Source organism: Vicugna pacos, chromosome 9 (genome assembly GCF_048564905.1).
Source record: "Vicugna pacos chromosome 9, VicPac4, whole genome shotgun sequence".
In the NCBI taxonomy this organism is placed as follows: domain Eukaryota; kingdom Metazoa; phylum Chordata; class Mammalia; order Artiodactyla; family Camelidae; genus Vicugna; species Vicugna pacos.
In genome coordinates, this window is record NC_132995.1 from 48,685,193 (window position 1) to 48,704,124 (window position 18,932).

Consider the following 18,932-nt stretch of genomic DNA (forward strand, 5'->3'; position numbering starts at 1 on the left):
GCCCCATTGTCGCTTTGGAATTCTACTCTTACATAATTGACATGTTGGAAAGTTGTGCTTAAACCACACTGAAATCACATTTTAATAACATGGGGCCCATCTTTCTTCCCCCCGACCCAGTAAATTGTTGAGAAGCTAATTCTTGTCAGCCTAAACACTTGAATATACATTTGAAATAAATCAACAGTGCTCCACTGTGGCAGCCTGCTGCAAATCCCCAAGGAAGATTATATTTTTAGTTAAACTACTTGTCACCACACTGTGTATTTAATACTGTGAGTCTTTCCTTTTCTTCATTTTTGTAAGAGAATACTCACGTCTTGTCATCCAGAAAAATATAAATGGGTCCTCTCAATTAATGGCAGAGTTCTTCAGCTTGCCTTCTGAGCTTCAAATGCCGTCACAGCTCAGTCACCAACTTATCATCAAACGGGTTTTTGAGCTGACAGTAAGCGAGAGCTGATAACCAAAAGCAGAACAAAGAAAAAGGTTTCTGGTAGTCTTAGAAGTACAAGTAACAGGTAAGTCAACAAATGGTACAGGTTTAGGGGGGAATGGATCTTGGAGAATGTCTCTTACTTGAAGGACAGCAGATCTCCAAATTCCCAGGAGACTGTCATAGTGGTTCCCAGCTTGGCTGTGTGTGGAATCAGCTGGAATCCAGTACATTGCACATAGGTAAAAGCGTTTAGCCAGTCGTGAATTCTTCAATACCAGGATGCTTCTAATTTTACCATTGCTGTTATAAGCACTGTGAAAATGGTCTGTACATACCTCTTTTTGGATCTCTTTCTTTCTCTTAGGATTAGTTCTTAGAAGAGTAGTTTCTGGGTCCAAACATATGAATATCTTTTAATGCTACTGCTCTCCGAAACCAGAGAAATCCTCCAGAAAAGTTACATGTCATTCTCAGCTCTTTCTCAAACACTAGGCAATGCTGTGAAGATCTGAACTCTTTGTAAAAACTTGCATTGATTTAATTACATTGACATATTTATTACAAAATACCAGGTTTCTTTGTATTAGTTATTGAAGTTCTTTTTGCAGTGGCTTTTTCATGTTATCTGAGGCCATTGCAGGCCCGGAGAGGAGACACTGCTTCCTAGTGGGGGCAGAAGAGAAACTTTAGGTTTTAAGGAAGCATGAGGGAGCTCAGTGGAGCTGAGTAGTATTGAATAAGGGGGGCGGGACACTGGACTGGGAGTCAGGGAGGGCCAGCTGTCATTCGGCTCCATCAGTCAGTCACAGTTGTTTCCTGGGTCATTCTTTGTCTTGCATGGTGGTGCCCTAGGCTCCTCTGTGGGTCTTTGCAGTTGCAGAAGCACAGCTCCAGCAGGGGACTCTGCTCATTTTTGAGGGACGTCCTCTGACTCAGCTCTGCTCTGACACCTAAAGCAGGACTTGCCCCCCATTTGAGGGAGGTCTTCAAATGGATCTCAGACAAGAGCTCGCTATGACCTTTAAAGACCCGGACACCAGAACAGATTTCAGTCCCAGGCTCCCCAACCCTGTTTGACCCTCCGGTGTCTTGGACTGTCTTTCTTCCTTCTTTCTCATCCTATGGGAGGGTTTTCCAAGGCTGCGGAGTTTTGCCTCAGGTCCAGGTCTGTTTTATTTGCTGCTCCTCCTCTGCTGCACTGTCGGAAGGGTGGGTTTGCTGTTCATCACCCTCTGGGCCAGGTTGTGGCTTCCCACCCTGCCTTCCACAGCGAGCGTGTCTTCTCAGGGTAGTTTTTGATGTAATCACAATGGCCTTAGTTCTCTTTTGTTTTAAAAGGCTTAACTGCCTTTAAAATTTTTCTGGCAGATGTTAAACCTGTCTACCTTGGTATTATTTTGGCATTTATTTTGGTGCTACATGTAAAAGTTCTCTTGCACAAGTCCTGCGACCACAGAAATGGCACGTGCCCATTGTAGGACATGTGAAAAAACATGGAAAAGCATAAGTGGGAAAATGAAAATTAACCTTTTTCCTGGCCCAAATTTCTGTTAATTTGTCTTTATCTCTTGAAAGCTTTTACTGGGGCGATTTTCAAATACACGCAACAAAGAAGAGAAGTATATTGGTCCTTCCCCATACCTTTGCCCAGCTTTCGTAAATTATCCGCATAGCATCAGTTTTGTTCAGTCCATAGGCCCTTTCTTGCTGGCTGATTTTACGGTGTATCTAAGATACCATGAATACCCACCGTGAGTGCACTCTGACTACCCTTCTCTTACCACCACTGTTCATAATTCAGAATATCACCTTCTGGTTTTTTACTTTCGATGGAATGATAGGCATTCTGTAGGAAAGACATTAAATATGTATGTGTGTAAGTATATATTTCAAATATTTTTGAAAAAAAATTTTCATACATTTCCCCAGGGTTTTCCATAATCATTTAGTGGAGATAGGAAATTAGCAAATGAATACCGTAAGATTGTAGAAATTATAGTGAATAGTAAGTCCAGGAAAGACAGATTTTTAAACATTTCAACCTAATCTTTTAAACAATGGCTAAAATTCAGATGCTGAGAAATAAATTCGACTTGACACAATGAAATGCTAATAATAATCTGAAATTGATGTCACAGACTAAAACCAGGTATCTTTATGTAACCTATCAATTCCCCACCACCCTCCCCCACAAAAAAAAGCAAGCCTTACTGTCTCTGAACTGACTCTGTCTTGCTTGAGTACCAGTTTCCATTCACAGCGGAGGTGTGGGGACAAGGTGGGCCAGGTTGGGGAGCTGTGAGCCTCAGCCGTCCTGGTGAGTGGGGACCTGAGGCCACTTAACCCATTCTTAAAGTGTAGGGTAGGCCTCTCAGAGCCCAGGGAGTTCTTTCTTTAAATTGAGATTTCATTTACATACAGTAATTTCACTACTTTGAAGTATACAGTCGGATGGTTTTTAGTATGTTTGCGGGGTTGTAACACAGCCATTACCATTGTCTGGTTCTGGAACATTTTCATCACTCCCAAAGAAACCCTGTACCTGTACCCATCAGTGGTCATTCCCCATCCCACACCCTTCCAGCCCTAGGCAGCCACCCATCTTTCTGTCTCTACCAGTTTGTCTATTCTGGATGTTTCATATGAATGGAATCACATGCTACGTTGTCTTCTGCGACTGGCTTCTTTCACTGAGTATAATGTGTTCAAGGTTCATCTATGTTGTAGCATGATCAGGACTACATTGCTTTTTAAGGCTGAATAGTAATATTCCATTATGCAGATAGATCACATTTTATTTATCCATTCATCAGTTAATGGATATTTGGGTTATTTCCACTTTTTGGCTACTAGAAATAATGCTGCTATAAACATTATTCTCACTGTTCTGCCCTCTAGGAAGACATCATGATACCTGGAGGCTACAGGTGTTGGAAGGTAGGCTGGTAGGGACAGTGAAACATCTCTTTGGGAATCAGAATTCCTCCCAAGGTCAACATCAAGGCCCTTTCTGAGCCCCTCTTGAGCGGGTGTCCACTGGGACGTGCCCAGTGGCCTTGTAATCACTAAGGAAGCGTGTCTCCTGGGGTGAAGCTTTCAGGTCCACTCTCATAGCCAGCCAGAGGCCCACGATGATCCTTGTTTGGTTTGAGAGCATTAGCACAAAGTGACAGTATGAATCTAACTTGGGCTTGAGTATTCTGTAAAGCTTTTTGTTGATTTGACCTCTCCCGCCCCCAGAAATAATTCTGACCAATCAGTGCCGGTTCCCTTTAGCCCTGGGGTCCGCGTGCTTTACAGCCGATGACAGGGGGCCACGCCGCTCCCATGTCTGAATTAATCCTCCACTCCAGAGCTGCATGCTGTTCTCCGGCAAGGTTGTATTTCTTCATTAGCTATTCCCAGGGCCCAGGGAGTCCCGGAGGATGTCAGAGCACATTAATTTTTATCATAACATGGAATCTTTCAGGTCTGAATGGCAGCACACAGCTGTCAGGGGCTTTGTGAACTCTGTTACAGCTCCATATATCTCTAGGCAAAACAGAGGCAGGAGTCCTCATTGGCAGGGAAGCGTACAAAATGCATGAGGTGTTTCATTGTTGGAGTGACTTGACCATGGTCTGAAGCATGTTCCCCACCACGTTTTTTTTCCTATTGTCTGTGTAGGTCCACCTCTGCCACCGTATGTTAAAACTCCCTCCCTTCACTGTACCTGCAGAGGGTGTTTTTAAAATAAACTCTCTCTGCATAATGGTAATGAAATCATCACCTGGTACCTACAGCTCTTCTATAAATACACAAGAAATGAATGGTCCCATGATTTTTTTTCCAGCAGAATTTATGTATCCATGGTACGGCAGAAGTTTGTAAATAATGGCTTGTAATGCTTAATATTGCTCACTGTCCACAGAATAGAATTCTAATTTGAAGGAATGCTAATGCGTTTCCAGAAAGGCTGGTTATTTCTGTATATCCTTTCTTTCCCCCACTTACAAACTGTGTCAAATGCTCAGAGGGATGGATTTTACTGAGAGAGGATGCCCAGGTGTTACTTTACTAGAACCACTGTCAGCAAGTGCTGGGAACCTCCTGTGCACCAGGTCTGGTACTGGCCATTGCTTGGTGTGGCCATAAGGACCCTTCCACGGGGAGCTCATACTCAAAGAGAGGAGATAGCGTTGTCAGTTTTAAGAGTAAATGTGTCCTTAATAAACATCGCGAGTGACTTACTGCCAGCTCTAGTCCTTCCCTCATTTTCCTGGGTAATTCTGATCTTTCAGTCATGGATGTGTTTTGTTAAGTCCACGTAGGCGCTTCATTTAATTACTCCGCCTGCCGGCACAAGCTCTGTGAGCCACAGAACAGAGTTCCATAAAGTTCCCATTTTAATCCTTAGATAGAAAATGGACACAGGCAAGTACTGTATTTATCTGAACACACACCAAGTTTCAAAAACCCAAACCAGAGCAGCAACCAGCAGAGCAGATGTTTTTGCAAAGCACAGGGCTAGAAAATACAGGTGAGTTGGTTTCCAGTGTATTAAAAAAAAAAAAGGTATTAGAGGTGTTCTATAAATTTGACAAAAATTAGGAAAAAGGTACGTAAATGACTGCATTGTGGATAATGGTAACAAAGAGAGACTTTTTTTTTTTCAAGTCCAGAGTGTATGCATGCGGTGCTTTAAAAACCAAATGAGGGTGAATTGAATAGGTTTGAGCAAAGGTACAGAGAGCTTTCATGGTGACAGCTTTCTTAATTTTCAAGGATTCGGTCGTTCAGCAGAGTTCTGGTGCGTGTCCTGCGTGGTGCTGGGAGTAGGAGCGCAGGGGTGACCAGATGTAGATTCAGCCCTTGTGGGGTTTCTAGTGCCTTGTCACAACTTTCCCCACTTGGTGTGTGGAGAAACTGGGTTGCAGGTAAAAACAAATAGCCTCTTCCCTAAATGATGTGATCCCCAACCCTCCCCGTCTACCCGCTTTCCCCCTCTTCATTTATACGAAAAATATTCACATCCTTTGAGTTACCTTGTAGAGTTTACTAAACTACAGTTTGGCCTCCCAAGACTCCTTCCACATGCCGACTAAATTTCTTTAGGACGTGGCCAGGATTCATTTGTCAAATGAACAAACGGGAACTTGCCAAGAGGGACTTGGGCTAATTTGCATTTTCCCACTCCGCCGGAGCTGTGTTCAAGTGAGGTTACAGGGTGTACGTGCAGTTGAAGTTATTTATTCTCACTGCCCCACCCTCCCATCCTTCTTGTCTCATCACTGGCCACTTTATTATATATTACAGGAAGCCAACGACAGGGCAGTGAAGTAATAAGTGGAAAGATCAGGAGAGAAATGGCAATAAGGGAACTGTAACATCCAGGAGTCGGACCTGCATTCTAGGCATTGTGTTGTTTAAGTGCCATTGGCATAATTATCAAATGGATGCATTTCCCCCAGAAAACTCTCTTGGAAGAAAATGTGGGTGTATTCCTGTTTTATACCCCCTTGCCTTTGGAGTCAGTGAGGGTGAGATTTTGCTGCTGGGATTGCATGTGATAGGATGGGAGAATATAATCAAGATAATGGGCATGAGGCAAAAATTGAAGGAAATAATGAAAACAAGAGTGTTTTCATTTTCTGTTAAGTGTATGTACTGATGTTCTGGAATTCACTAGGAGAAGTTGTAAATGATGCATGAAATGAAAAATTCCTGGTGGTCACCTGGGGATACAGACAGGGTCTGCTCTATTCCCGCTGATTGGTTCGGATTATTTTTCTCTTTTCCAGCTTTAAAGTGTGGCTAGGTTATCTTGACAGCAAAATCCACTCTGGGTTAATTATTATTTTAATGCTTGATAGTGTCCTTCCCTCACATTCTTGAAGTATGTGGGTCCTTTACAGTTTAGCAGCGTAGCAGCGGATGGTCACTGACCACCTAAGCTGATGTTGATTTTATGTATTCATATTTCTCTTGTTTTCTTTGCTTTATTTCTTTGTGTATTTATTCAGGGTCTTAACTTCCACAGATATTAAGTAAGGACATGGGAAACAATATATAGGTTATTTATAAACACGGGAGACGTTTATATACATATTTTGTATCTCTGAATTATTGATGGATGTCATGTCCCCAAAGTGTAGCCCAAGGTCCAAGAAACAGGCAACTGAGAAAAGAAAGTAGCCTGTTTTAGGTGCCAGCTCTCCCAGGGCCGGTGCTGGACGTTTGACTCTTAATTCTCACAACTGTCAAAGGTGGGCATTCTCATTTCCTTTTATCATTCCTGTCATTGTGAACTGGAGAGGCTGATTGTATTTTTTTTCCGATACATTAGAGTAACTAAGCAGTTTTTAAAAGATTTCCTGTATACCACCTAAAATCATGCTGAGTCTTGCTAGTGGCGTGAACGCCGCATCTTGGGCAGTTGCCGTCTTGGTGATTACTTGAGTGTCCAGAACCTTCAGCGGGCTGGGGGCAGCTGTTGAGGAAGATCTCTGTGTTCAGTTTCATGCTGCCATTCAGGAGTGCACAGCAAACCAGACCTTGTTTATTTAAGCCTGGGTCCACCTTGGAATTCTTCTCTAATAATTTTTTTCTTCTCCCTTTTCTGAGAGAAAAAGACACATAAACACCAGGCAAGACCAAAAAAAAAAGTTGCTTTTGGGGTTTGGGGTCCTTGGACTATTCCTGTTGAATTTCCGAGTATCCTAAATAGTATGAATTCTTGCAACTCCCTTGAGAAGTGCCCCAGATGGTGGGTCGTTCTGATTCAAGGAGGAATTGAAAAGTATTTCCCTTTACATAACATTCCTCTTAGCTCACTGTTTTGCTGTGTCTGAAGTGGAACCCCCCAAAGCCACACTCTTGTAAACGTTCCGCGGCGTGTTTATTTAACCTGTGAAAGTCGGCCTCATTTTCGGGGAGCTCGTTACAATTCAATTTAGGAATCGTCACTGTAACTCAGCCCAGTGATGATGGTTCCTGCTCCTGACTGACTCTTTGGAAATACTTTCCTAACTTCTCAGGTTTGATGTTGTTTGATTCTTAGGTTCCTTAAGTCACCGTGGGCTGGTCTTGTCTCCAGAGCATAAGTCACTCTCTTCACTGATCAGCTAGAGCAAACCCACTTTTCCCTTCTTCCTTCTGCCACTTTTCAGTTAATAATATTTTGTATAATATGGCTACGTAATGGCTTCTAGACCAGATGTCACTGGGAAAACAGCGCTGATTGACAGGTACCCATTCAGGTGTGTAGATAAGGCTTCTGTCTTTCTACATGCAAGACCCTGGGCAAACAAAGAGCTCTCTCCTCATGGACGTTGATTGTTGTCTGGGGCAGAGATAACATTTGTCCATGCAGATTGTGGCCCCTGGTAGAAAGTGTTGTGTAATGTAGGAATGGATGTGCCCCAGACTGAGCTGAAGGCCAAGCTTCCAGGGAGATGCTAGAGCTCAGAAGCTGATATTCCATTTACAATGAACGCTGGAGATGAGACGTGCTGGAATTGGGATGTTGCCAGTTCCGGCTGAGCATTCAGAAGAGGTGGCCGTGTGGAGGCTGGCGGAGATGTTTGTGGAGGATGCTGGTGAGATCCCGGCCCTCACTGGGTCAGTATTTCTGGGATCTTAGTGCCTTGGTGGGGACTTGACTGCCAGGGAACTTGTGAAACAGGTTGACTTGACTTTCAGTTAGAGTCATCAGTTTTGGATGTCAGTGTACAGGTGTGCAAATCCTGCATCCCAGGGGTGGGACCTGTGGCATTAGAAGCACACAGTGCATTATTGTTTCCCTCCAGTTTTTTTTTTAATTATGGTGTATTTTATATATAGTAAAATTCACCCTTTTAATCATACAGTTCTGGGAGTTTTGACAAACACACACTCATAAAGTCATAGCAGTCAAGATATAGAACAGTTCCATCACCCCCTCCAGTTTCCCCTGTGCCCTTTGTAGTAATTCCCGCCTCTTACACCCACCCCCTGCAACCAGTGATTTTTTTTTTTGTCTGTCCTTCGAGTTTTGCCTTTTCCAGAACATTATATGAATGGAAGTATTCCATATGTGGCTTTGTGAATTTGGCTTCTCTCATGTAGTAGGATGCACGTATTAGCTATCTATTGCTGTTAAATTACCCCCAAAACGTTGTGACTTAAAACAGCAAACATTTATTACTTCATTCTATTAGTTTTCTATTGCCATTGTAATAAATTACCACAAATGTATTTGCTGAAAACAGCACGTATCCAGGGGGAAGGAATGTGTATTCCCACCAGCTTTATACAACATAATAAAAGTGTAATAATATTATAAATAAATCTACTAATTTGATAGGTAGAAATTTTATGCTTTGCGACTAGTGGAGTTTAACATGTTAAGTCTTGTACTGGTCATTTGTAACCTAGTTTTATAAATTTTTTAAATGTCTTCATCACTTTTTTTGTTAGACTCTTAGAATGTGTTTAATTTGGTCCCACTGTTCATGCTGGGTCAAGTCAGAGAGACGTCAGAAGTGGTAAGGCCAGGTCTGTGCTACTGTAGTGACCAGAGCTAAAGGCAGCAGAGCCAGAAACATGGAATAACGGTGGTTGTCTCAGCTTGAGTTCCCTAGAGATCTAGGCTGGGACAGGGGTACTTACTCAGATGATTCATCGGGGATGTGCTCTCAGAAGAAGAGTGAGGGAAACAGGTTTTATTGAGTTGGAAACTCTCTTCAGCCTGATGCCGTAGGGAGCTCTGGAGAAGGAGTTATACCAGAGTTGGTCTCCCTTGTTAGGAGAGCATCTGGATGTAGGGCATGGCTTTCCAGATATGCTGGTGCCCAGTAGTCAAGGACAGTTTTCTGGAGAAGTCATTGCTCTTTGAAGTCGGGAATAGGTACACTGGGACCCGTAAATGAGAGCTAGACAGAACCTCATAGTGCTTACTCCACTGGCAACGAAGAGGAATGGACAGACTGTTAATAGTCACTGAAGGGTCTGGAGATACTGACATTGACTAGCCGTAGAGGCTGTGGGAGGAGATGGGGCAGCGAATGATTCCTAAGTGTTTATTACCAGGTAACTGCACCCATTGCAGAAATACGGACATCAGGGAAGATGTGAGGAGAGAGAGTGAAGAGTTTAGATTTGGGGTGGGAAGGGTGAGATTCTGGAACCCGGGAGAGATGCAAGCCCTGGAGCTGTGGTCGTGAAGTTCTCCTCTAGAGAGGTGTTGTTTGGAGTCCCTGGCTGGATGAAATTGCTATAGGGAAGAGTTTTTTGACTAAATCAAAGGGAACTCTGGGTAGAAGAGAAAGGGCTGGTGGAGACAGGTGAGGCAGTGATGGCGTTAGGAGGAAGTCCAAGGGTGGGCTGTATCTCAGAAGCTGAGATGGGGAAGAGGGAATCAGGGAGGAGCTGGGCACACTGCCGCAGAGAAGTAGAGTTTCCTCAGAGGGAGGTAGTTGGGTGTAGAGATGAGATGCCATTGCTCTCCAGTTAGCTTTGAGAGATTCCAGATGGTGATGGGACAGAATTTGGACAGCTTGGTGATAAGAAGTGAGTCTGGGGCAAGGAAAGAGATTATAAATGGAGACAGATCTTTCAAAACTATGGTCTATAACTGGGAAGAGAGACTCACTGCCACTTCTAATAGCCATAATGTCAAGTAGACATTTCTTTCTCTTTCCGGCTCATTGTCTGCTTTCTGTCTTCCACTTTCTTTCATCCACTATCTTTCCTGAATTTCTCCTAATTGTTGGTCAGAAAAATCTGAGTAGCCTGATAGGTAGCAAGAATGAGCCAGTGGGGAGGGAGAGATTGAAGAGACCAGAAAAAGAGGGAATAGTCAGTGGATGGTACAAGTGAGGGCTGTATACCTGAAACTAAATGTTTTGTGTCAGTTAGACCTAAATTTTAAAAATGCAGGGGAGCAGGAAGAAAACTTGGAAATTAGCCGTCTGAAGTCAGTTAGTGACAGCCTTTGGGCTCGGACCCCTTTCTATTCATTATCACCATTCAGCGCTCTTTCCAGTAGGAAGTGTTGCTGGAGGCTACTCTGGCTAGAAAGCTTGGTCCATTGTCACTCCCATTGATGACAAACAGTGATGCCCACTGGTAAATCTTGGGAACTCCTTTCTCCTTACCATGGAGCAGTTGTTCTGTGGTCCAAGGAGCAGAGGATGGGATTGCTACTTTCCAGACATCACCTCCACCGTGCTCAGAGAATGCCTTGGGTCCACTCAACAGAGAAGTGGAGGGGCTTTCTCCATGAGTTTATCAGAACCACAGAGAACAAGCTCCCCTCCCTCCTCGGAATCTTTAGTCCTCTATACACAGAAGACAACCCTCCTAGTCCCATTCACCCCTTACAAACTGGAATCCATCAAAAAAGAAAAAAAAAATCAGCCCCTGAGAATGCTGACTAATAGCATCAGCTTTGGAATTGGAATGATACTATTTTTGTTTCCATTCTGTCTTTATAGTCTGAACTTTTCCTTTTGATATTCCGCAAATATTCATCATCTCAGAGCCTTTTGAATGGCAATGGCTTGTAGTCAAAACTGAGCAAAATGTGCCATTTGAATAATAAAAACCTCATTAAAGTGAGGTGAAAGGAATTCTTTTCCTTTTGTACAAGCCAATTAAGTGTCTTTACAATTAAAAAAAAAGTCTAGCACTTTATAGTTTCATTTCCATAAGCCTGCTTTTCATTAATAGAGATAACAAGCTTTAGGTACATGGTATGTATTTTGCCTCTGGTGTTGTGCAATTAACATTAATGAAGGGTATTAAAATTTGGTGAAAGAGAAAAGAGTTTCCCAAGTCTCTGTGGGTTCGTGCCTCTGGGCTGAGGTCTTTGGTGTAAGTTTCTTTGCTTGATGCAGTTTGCGTTTCCTTGAGACAGTGTGCAGGCAAGGCTAAAGGTAACTACAGGAAGTGTTGCTGAGAGGCATGGTGCCAACATTCCAAATGCCCAGCCTGTCTTAAAGACAGGGAAATGCTGGAAACAAATCAACTTTGCAGAATTTTATTCCCTCTTGTGGATAAAAGGGAAGGGTATAGAGACAAAGGGAGTAATACCCATTGAACCTGGCAGGTACCTCTCGAGATACTGGGGATTAGCTCATCATGACTTTGGGCTGTGCGCTGCTGTTCTCAGTTTACAGGGACTTGTAATAACAGGGCGGAGCTAGAATTTCTCTCGGCAGTTGGCTGTAGCCGTTCTAGGCTACAAATGAATGAAATTGTCTTTGAGTTGAGATAGACTCTGATGACTGTTTTAGGTAGACCAGATGCCTCAAAGCATTTTTGCCCAACTTGTTAAGAGGGGAACTGGGCTGGTGGAGGGCTGTGCATTGACAACTGTAGTGGGCAACATATGTGGAAAACCGATGCTTCCTAGCCAAATATAGCTGACCCCAACCACATCACCAGTTTTAGGTTTTAGGTTGATGATGGGTTGGAAATAGATCAGAAAATGGAAAGAATGAGGCAATTTCTCCATGAGAACAGAGGATACTTCTGAACTCTATGAGGCCAATATTACCCTGACCCTAAACCAGATAAAGACATCACAAGACTTACCATATGATCCAGCAGTCCCACTCCTGGACATATATCTGGAGAAAACTAATTCGAAAGGATACACACACCTCAGTGTTTACACAGCACTATTTACAATAGCAAGACATGGAAACAACCTAAATGTCCATCAACAGATGACTGGATAAAGAAGCTGTGGTATATTTATACAATGGAATACTACTCAGCCACAAAAATAATGCCATGGTGGACCTGGAGATTGTTACACTAAGTGAAGTAATCCAGAAAGAGCAAGAAAAATACCATACTTATGTCTGGAATCTTAAAAAACCAAAAGAGACAAATGAACTTATTTACAAAACAGAAACAAACTCACAGACATAGAAAACAAACTTGTGGTTACTGGGGGTAAAGGGTTGGGTGGAGGGATAAACTAGGAGTTTGAGATTTGCAGATACTAACTATTATAAAATTAATATAGCAATGTCCTACTGTATAGCACAGGGAACTACACTCAATACCTTGTGATAGCCTATAATGAAAAAATACAAAAAGGATTATATATACACACACACATACACACATACACACACATATATATGTATGTATAACTGAATCACTATGCTGTACGCTAGAAATTAACACAACATTGTTAACTGACTATACTTCAATTAAAAAAAAGAAGTCTGCAGACCAGTATCACTTATGAATATAGATGCAGAAATCTTCAAAAATTACTAGCAAACCAAATGCAGCCATATATAAAAAGGATTGGCTTATATGCCATGGCTAAGTGGTGTATAATTATTTGTTGCTATAATTTGTGTAAGGAATTCAAGGTTGGTCTGACATTTGAATGGCAATCAGTGTAATACACCATATCAGTGGAATAAATGATCATGTCAATAGATGGAGAAAAAGCATTTGGAAAAGTCCAACACCCTTTCATGACAAAAACACACAGCAGACTTGGTTTAGAACGGCATTTCCTCAGTCTGATACAGGACACCTACAAAAACCCCACAGCTAACCTCATACTTAATGCTAAAAGGTGGAATGCTTTTCTCTTAAGATCAGGAAGTAAGGATATCAGTCCTCACCACTTCCATTTAATATGATACTAGAAATTCTAGCCATGACAATTCCACCCTCTGCCCCCTAAAAAAATTCAGACTGGAAAGGCAGAGGTAAAACTATCATTTGCAGATGAAATGACCTTATAAATAAACAACCTTAAGAAATACATTAAAAATTATTAAAACCAACACATAAGTTTGACATGATTGCAGGAGGAAAGGTCAACATGCAAAAATTAATTGTATTTCTCTACACTAGCAATGAACAATCCCTAAATGAAAATAAGAAATCAATTTTATTTGCAATAGCATCAGGAAGAATAAAAGACTTAGGAATAAATTTAACAAAAGATGCAGTAAACTTGTATTTTGAAAGCTATAAAATACTGTTAAAGGAAGTGAAAGAAGATCTAAATGTATATAATATAAAGCCATCCCATACTCATGGATTAGAAGACTGAATATTATTATGATGTCAATCTTCCCCAAATTGACCTTATAATTTCATGCAAACCATATCAAAATTGCAGTTGGCTTTTCTTTTCTTTTTTTTTTTTTTTTGGCAGAAGTTGAAAAGCTGATCCTAAACTTTCTATGTGTATGTATAGGATCCTAAATAGCCATCACAAACTAGAAAAAACCCAAAGTTGGAGTACTCCCATTTCCCAGTTTAAAAATTTAAAACAAACCTTCAGTAATAAAGTCTGGTACTGGCATAAGCATGGACATATAGATAATAGAGTAGAATCGGGAGTCCAAAAATAACCTCTTACAGGTGGTCAATTGGTTTTCAGCAAGGATGCCAAAACAATTCACTGGGGGAAAGAATAGTCTTTACAACAAATGATTCCGGAACAATTGGATAGCCACATGCCGAAGAATGACGTTAGATTGCTTGCATTCACCATACATGCAAATTAGCTCAAAATGGATCATAGGCCTAATTGTATGAGCTAAAAACACTATTAAACACTTAAAAGAAAGATAGGAGTATATCTTTGTGATGCTGGCTTAGGCAATGATTTCTTAGATGCAACCCCAAAAGCACAAGTGACAGAAGAAAAAAAAACATATATGTATAAATTTTATTTCATCAAAATTTAAATGTTTTGAGTTGCAAATGACACCATCAGGAAAATGAAAAGAAAACCTGCAGAATGAGAGATCTGCCAATTATATACCCGATAACAGGGTTATGTCTAAAATACATAAAGAACTTTCTAATTCAATAATAAGAAAATAATTACCTCAGTTGAAAATTGGCTTAGCATCTAAGTAGGCAATTAACCATTCTGCATTTCCACTATACATATGTACTCAAGAAAAATAAAAACATACGACTTAACAATAACTTGTACATGACTGTACACAGGAACAATGTTCATAACAGCCAAAAAGTGGAAAAAACCCAAATGTCCATCAGCTGGCAAATGGTTAAGTGAAACGTGATATATTCATGCAGTGGGATATTTTTTGGCCATAAAAAGCAATGCAGTGCTGATACCTGTGACAACATGGATCAACCTTGGAAACATTATGTCTACTGAAAAAAGCCAGTCACCAAAGACTACATGTTGTATCATTTCATTTATGTGAAATATCCAGAATAGGCAAATCTGTTAAGATTTAGAAAACAGATTAATGGTGTCTTGGGGCTGGCAGTGGTTAATGACTATTAATGGATATGGGGTTTCTTTTTGGGGATATGAAAATGTTGTAAAATTTGAATGTGATGATGCTTCCACAGTCATGAGTGCACTCAAAACCATTGAATTGCACATTTTCAAAAGGGTAAATTGTATGGTACGTGGATTACATCTCAGTAATTTTTTAAGAAATTAATTCATGCTTATTATATAAAATTTAGAAAATAACAAGAACCATAAAAAGGAAGGAAGCAATCTAATGATGCCCTACGCACGCAGAGCTAACATTTTTCTGTATTTCCCATCTTGCTGACTGCATACAAAAATCTTTGTTGGGGGGAGTGGGATACAAATCACACATTTAATTTCCTGCTTTTTAAATTTAATTGAAAAATTTGGGAACCTCTGACTTAATCATTGCTGATTTAGCTACTCTGCTGTTGGGTTTTAAGTTTCTTCTAGTTCATATACAGTTTTGTAATTCTAGCTCATTTACATATGATTATTACTCATTCTTATGCATCAACTTTTTGTATACATTTTGAGCATTCCCTTAGGAATGAGACTTGGACCCTGTGTTGTTAGTTAGGGCTGCTGTAACAGATTACCTCAATTGTGGTGGCTTTCAACAAAGATGTAGTCTCTCACAGTTTCAGAGGCCAAAAGTCTGAAATCAAGGCTTCTGTGGGGTTGGTGCCTTCTGGAGGTTCTAAGGGAGAACCCATTCCGTGCCTTCCTGCCAGCTTGTGGTGCAGGCGGGCGCACTCTGACACTCCTTGGCTTGCAGGTGCATCACTGCGGTCTCTGCCTCTGCCTTCCCGTTTTCTTCTCTGTGGGTCTTCTGCTCTTCACGTTTGTAAGGATGCTTGTCCATTTGATTTAGTTCCACCATTGATCAGGATAATCACATCTCAAGATCCTGAACTTACATTTGTAAAGATCCTTTCTCCAAATAAGGTCATGTGCACAGTTTGCTTGTGCACATCTTTTAGGGTTCACCATTTAATCCTCTCCAAAAGCAGTGGCATAACAAGGGGGCAGGAGGTGGCTGTGGGAGTGGCCTGCCCCTGTGTGGGCAAAATGGGCAAGCATTGTTTGTAGAAAATGCAAAGCCAATAATAAAATTACCAAACATTACTCTGCTTTTTATTATCCTCGTTCCGTGGCAACTCTAAACGTTATCAATGATAAAACCTTCCTCCCTAGAGGTATCTTTGGCTGCCTCTGCCCTGCCCTCCTATGTCCCTCACTACTTGGAAACAAGATTATTGGGCGAAATAATGTTGATCTTTCTCATTCTCATGATATATATTTTCAACTTATTATCCAGGGTGTGGAAGTATATAGTCTTACCAGCTTTATATGAGATAATAAAAATACAATATAAATAAACCTGCTAATTTAATAGGTAGAAAAATATCTTATTTTAACTTTTGCTACTAGTGGAATTGACCATGTTAACTCTTGTGCTAGTTATTTTGTAATCAAGTTTTATAAAATTTTAACCTGTCATTGTCAATATTTCTGTTAGACTCAGAATATATTTCTTATTGATTTGTAAACACTATTTACATAGTGAAAATAGGAGTCCTTTATAACGTTGTATATATTTACCGTCATTTCTTTTTTACTTTCTTTAGATAACAGAGCATTTTAGATTTTAAGTATGCTTTTGTTTTTGCTTACCTTGATTGCAAACCAGTGTTTCTTTTTTAAAAACTCACCACTCTTCAGCTGAAGTCTTCAATGAGGATGGGACAAAGGCAGATTGTTGCAATAATAATAGGTCTATGAAAAATTTCTACAAAAAGAATGCTGAATTTTAAAAAAATGAAAGATAGGTAGTATTTCATTTCCTATATCAGGTATTCCACGCCGTTGGTGTGGAACCTGAGGAGTGGGAGGAAACTAAACACCGTCCGTTTCCAGCCTCTTATTTCATGGGCAGGAATCAGACACTCAGAGAGACCTGTGTGATTTGGTTGAAACTGGCACAAATGGTAGATCTTTGAATTCGAAGTGCATTGCTCCTGTGAAACCCCACCTTGTCTCTTTCTCTTGTTTTAGGTGTCAGCTAAATTCCCGAAATGCTTTTTTTTCCTATAAGGTGTTCATTTGATGGCATTTTTCTTATTATAAAAACACCACATGTTAATTATGGAAAAATGAAGAAGTATGAATAAACTGAGAAAACAATTTAAGACAGTTTGGGTTCCATCCACCCCTGGAGACAACTACTGCTAACGCTTTTGGATATCCTGCACGGTCATTGTGTGTGCGTATGTGTATGTGCGTGTGTGTGTGAGGTCACACAATGTTATATGTTTTGTTTTTTAACATGAATGTTCACAGGGTCTGTTGATTTGTTATTTTAATGGCTGCAAAGTATTCCATCATTTTCATTTATTCTGATTCATTTAATGATTCCCCAATTGTATATTTAGTTTACTTCTAATTTGTTGCTTTTATGTTGCAATTACAAACACTGTGGATAGCCCTGAATATATTTCTGTATACATTTCTCATTAGTACCTTAGGATGATTTCCTACAAGTACAATTTACTATGATTAAGGATTTTGATTCACATGAAAGACTTACTTTTACTTTTAAAATTTTTATTATGAAACATACTAAATGTGTACAAATGAAGAGAAAATATAACAGACCTCCACTTACCTGTACCCAGTCTCATTTAAAAAAATGTAGATTTAATTTGACTTCTAAAAGGAATATATTCAGACAGTTGGTTCCTGTCTCTTTAGACAGAGCATTTCCACCGTGATGTGTTTTACTTCGCACCCAGTAAGTGCTGGTTCTTGTGTTGGTTTTTTACAGCACATTGTCTCCTTTATTCCTTATATCTTACTTTAATGGCTGTTTTGATTTTACGGACAGTGAGGCTGAGAATTGGATGAATGAAGGAAGCACAGATTCAATTAGGTTTCTATGATGGTAACCAACTCATCCCAGTGTGCCCAGAATGGTCCCGGTTTTAGCACTGAAAAGTCCTGCTTCTCAGGAACCCCCTTGTCCCCAGCAGCCCAGCACCACTGCCCACTCAGAGCCCAAGCTCTTCCCCAGCAGAGTGGTCTCAGCTGCGACATTCTAGGGCATCCTATTTCTAACTGGCTGGAATCTTAAAGATAATAAAGAGTTGGTTATTCCTAGGGGAACATAGGCCATCCTTGGTTTTAGAGTGTTTCTGTCTGCACAGCATTGGATGTTTTCTTTTTCAGGTCACTGCACGTGCTTGTGTGCAACGCAGCGGTGTTTGCTCTGCCCTGGAGCCTCACAAAGGACGGCCTGGAGACCACCTTTCAGGTGAACCACCTGGGGCACTTCTACCTTGTCCAGCTCCTCCAGGATGTCTTGTGCCGCTCAGCCCCTGCCCGGGTTGTTGTGGTCTCCTCCGAGTCCCACAGGTGGGTTAGAATTTCATGTTCTGTTCACTTGTCCCCTTCCTGGCACCAGCTAATGGTCCCCCAAGGCTCTCTTTTTGAAAACAATTTTCATTTGTCCTGCTCTAAAGTGTGTGTACTCAGTCAGTCTGGCCGACGGACTTCTTCGAGGTCTGTTTTTGTGATGGCGGGGGGCTCTTTAGGGGTAGTGTCGACAGGGAGGCAGATTGTTTTTATGACTCTACTTCAAGCCCCTCAGTGATTGTGTTTTCAGATGGAATAATAATTGATTAAATCTGAATGCCTGACCTTTATTGATTTGTCATTCAGCAACTTCAACATCTCACCAAGAAGAATGTGCAGTTATTCTAGGAGGAGAAACAATGCAATTAAAGACTGCGAGATGAAATCCAATTGTTTTATAATGAGAAATTAGGGAATTCAATGCAGACATTAGCTGTGTAATTGTAGAAAGGGAAGTACTGTAGTTAGAACATATTAGAAATCTGGCCGTGCCTCTTTTGGTTAAAATTTCAATTAAAACATCAGATGGCACTTCTTTTCTATTACCATTAGGAGAATATTCAATTGACTAAAAAGACATTTGAAAATTTCATCGTATTTTCAGCATATCTGTTTCTAGAGTTGGATAAACAACTATTTGTCTGAAGAGAAGTATTCGGAGAAGATAAAGGACTTGCTGGGTGAGGCTAGATTTAATACATGTTAGGGAGATTTTCCTGGTGTGGTTGGGAGCCTTCACTGCTAGCAGAGAAGCTGGAGAAAAAATAATGTGCAAGGGCCTATTTTTTTTTCTCTCTCTCCTCTCCGTCTTAAGTCCTGAAATGTTTTAGTGAC

At 40.8% G+C, this 18,932-nt stretch overlaps 1 protein-coding gene across 4 annotated transcripts in view; it reads left to right on the forward strand.

Annotated features, from left to right (window-relative positions):
* WWOX (WW domain containing oxidoreductase) overlaps positions 1 to 18,932 on the forward strand; it is an 897,467-nt gene that overhangs the window by 240,700 nt on the left and 637,835 nt on the right. For all 4 annotated transcript variants that reach the window (XM_072967780.1, XM_072967779.1, XM_072967781.1 and 1 more), the window contains exon 7: positions 17,913 to 18,098. In XM_072967780.1, coding sequence (XP_072823881.1) covers positions 17,913 to 18,098 — 186 coding nt within the window. The remainder of the gene's footprint in view (positions 1 to 17,912; positions 18,099 to 18,932) is intronic.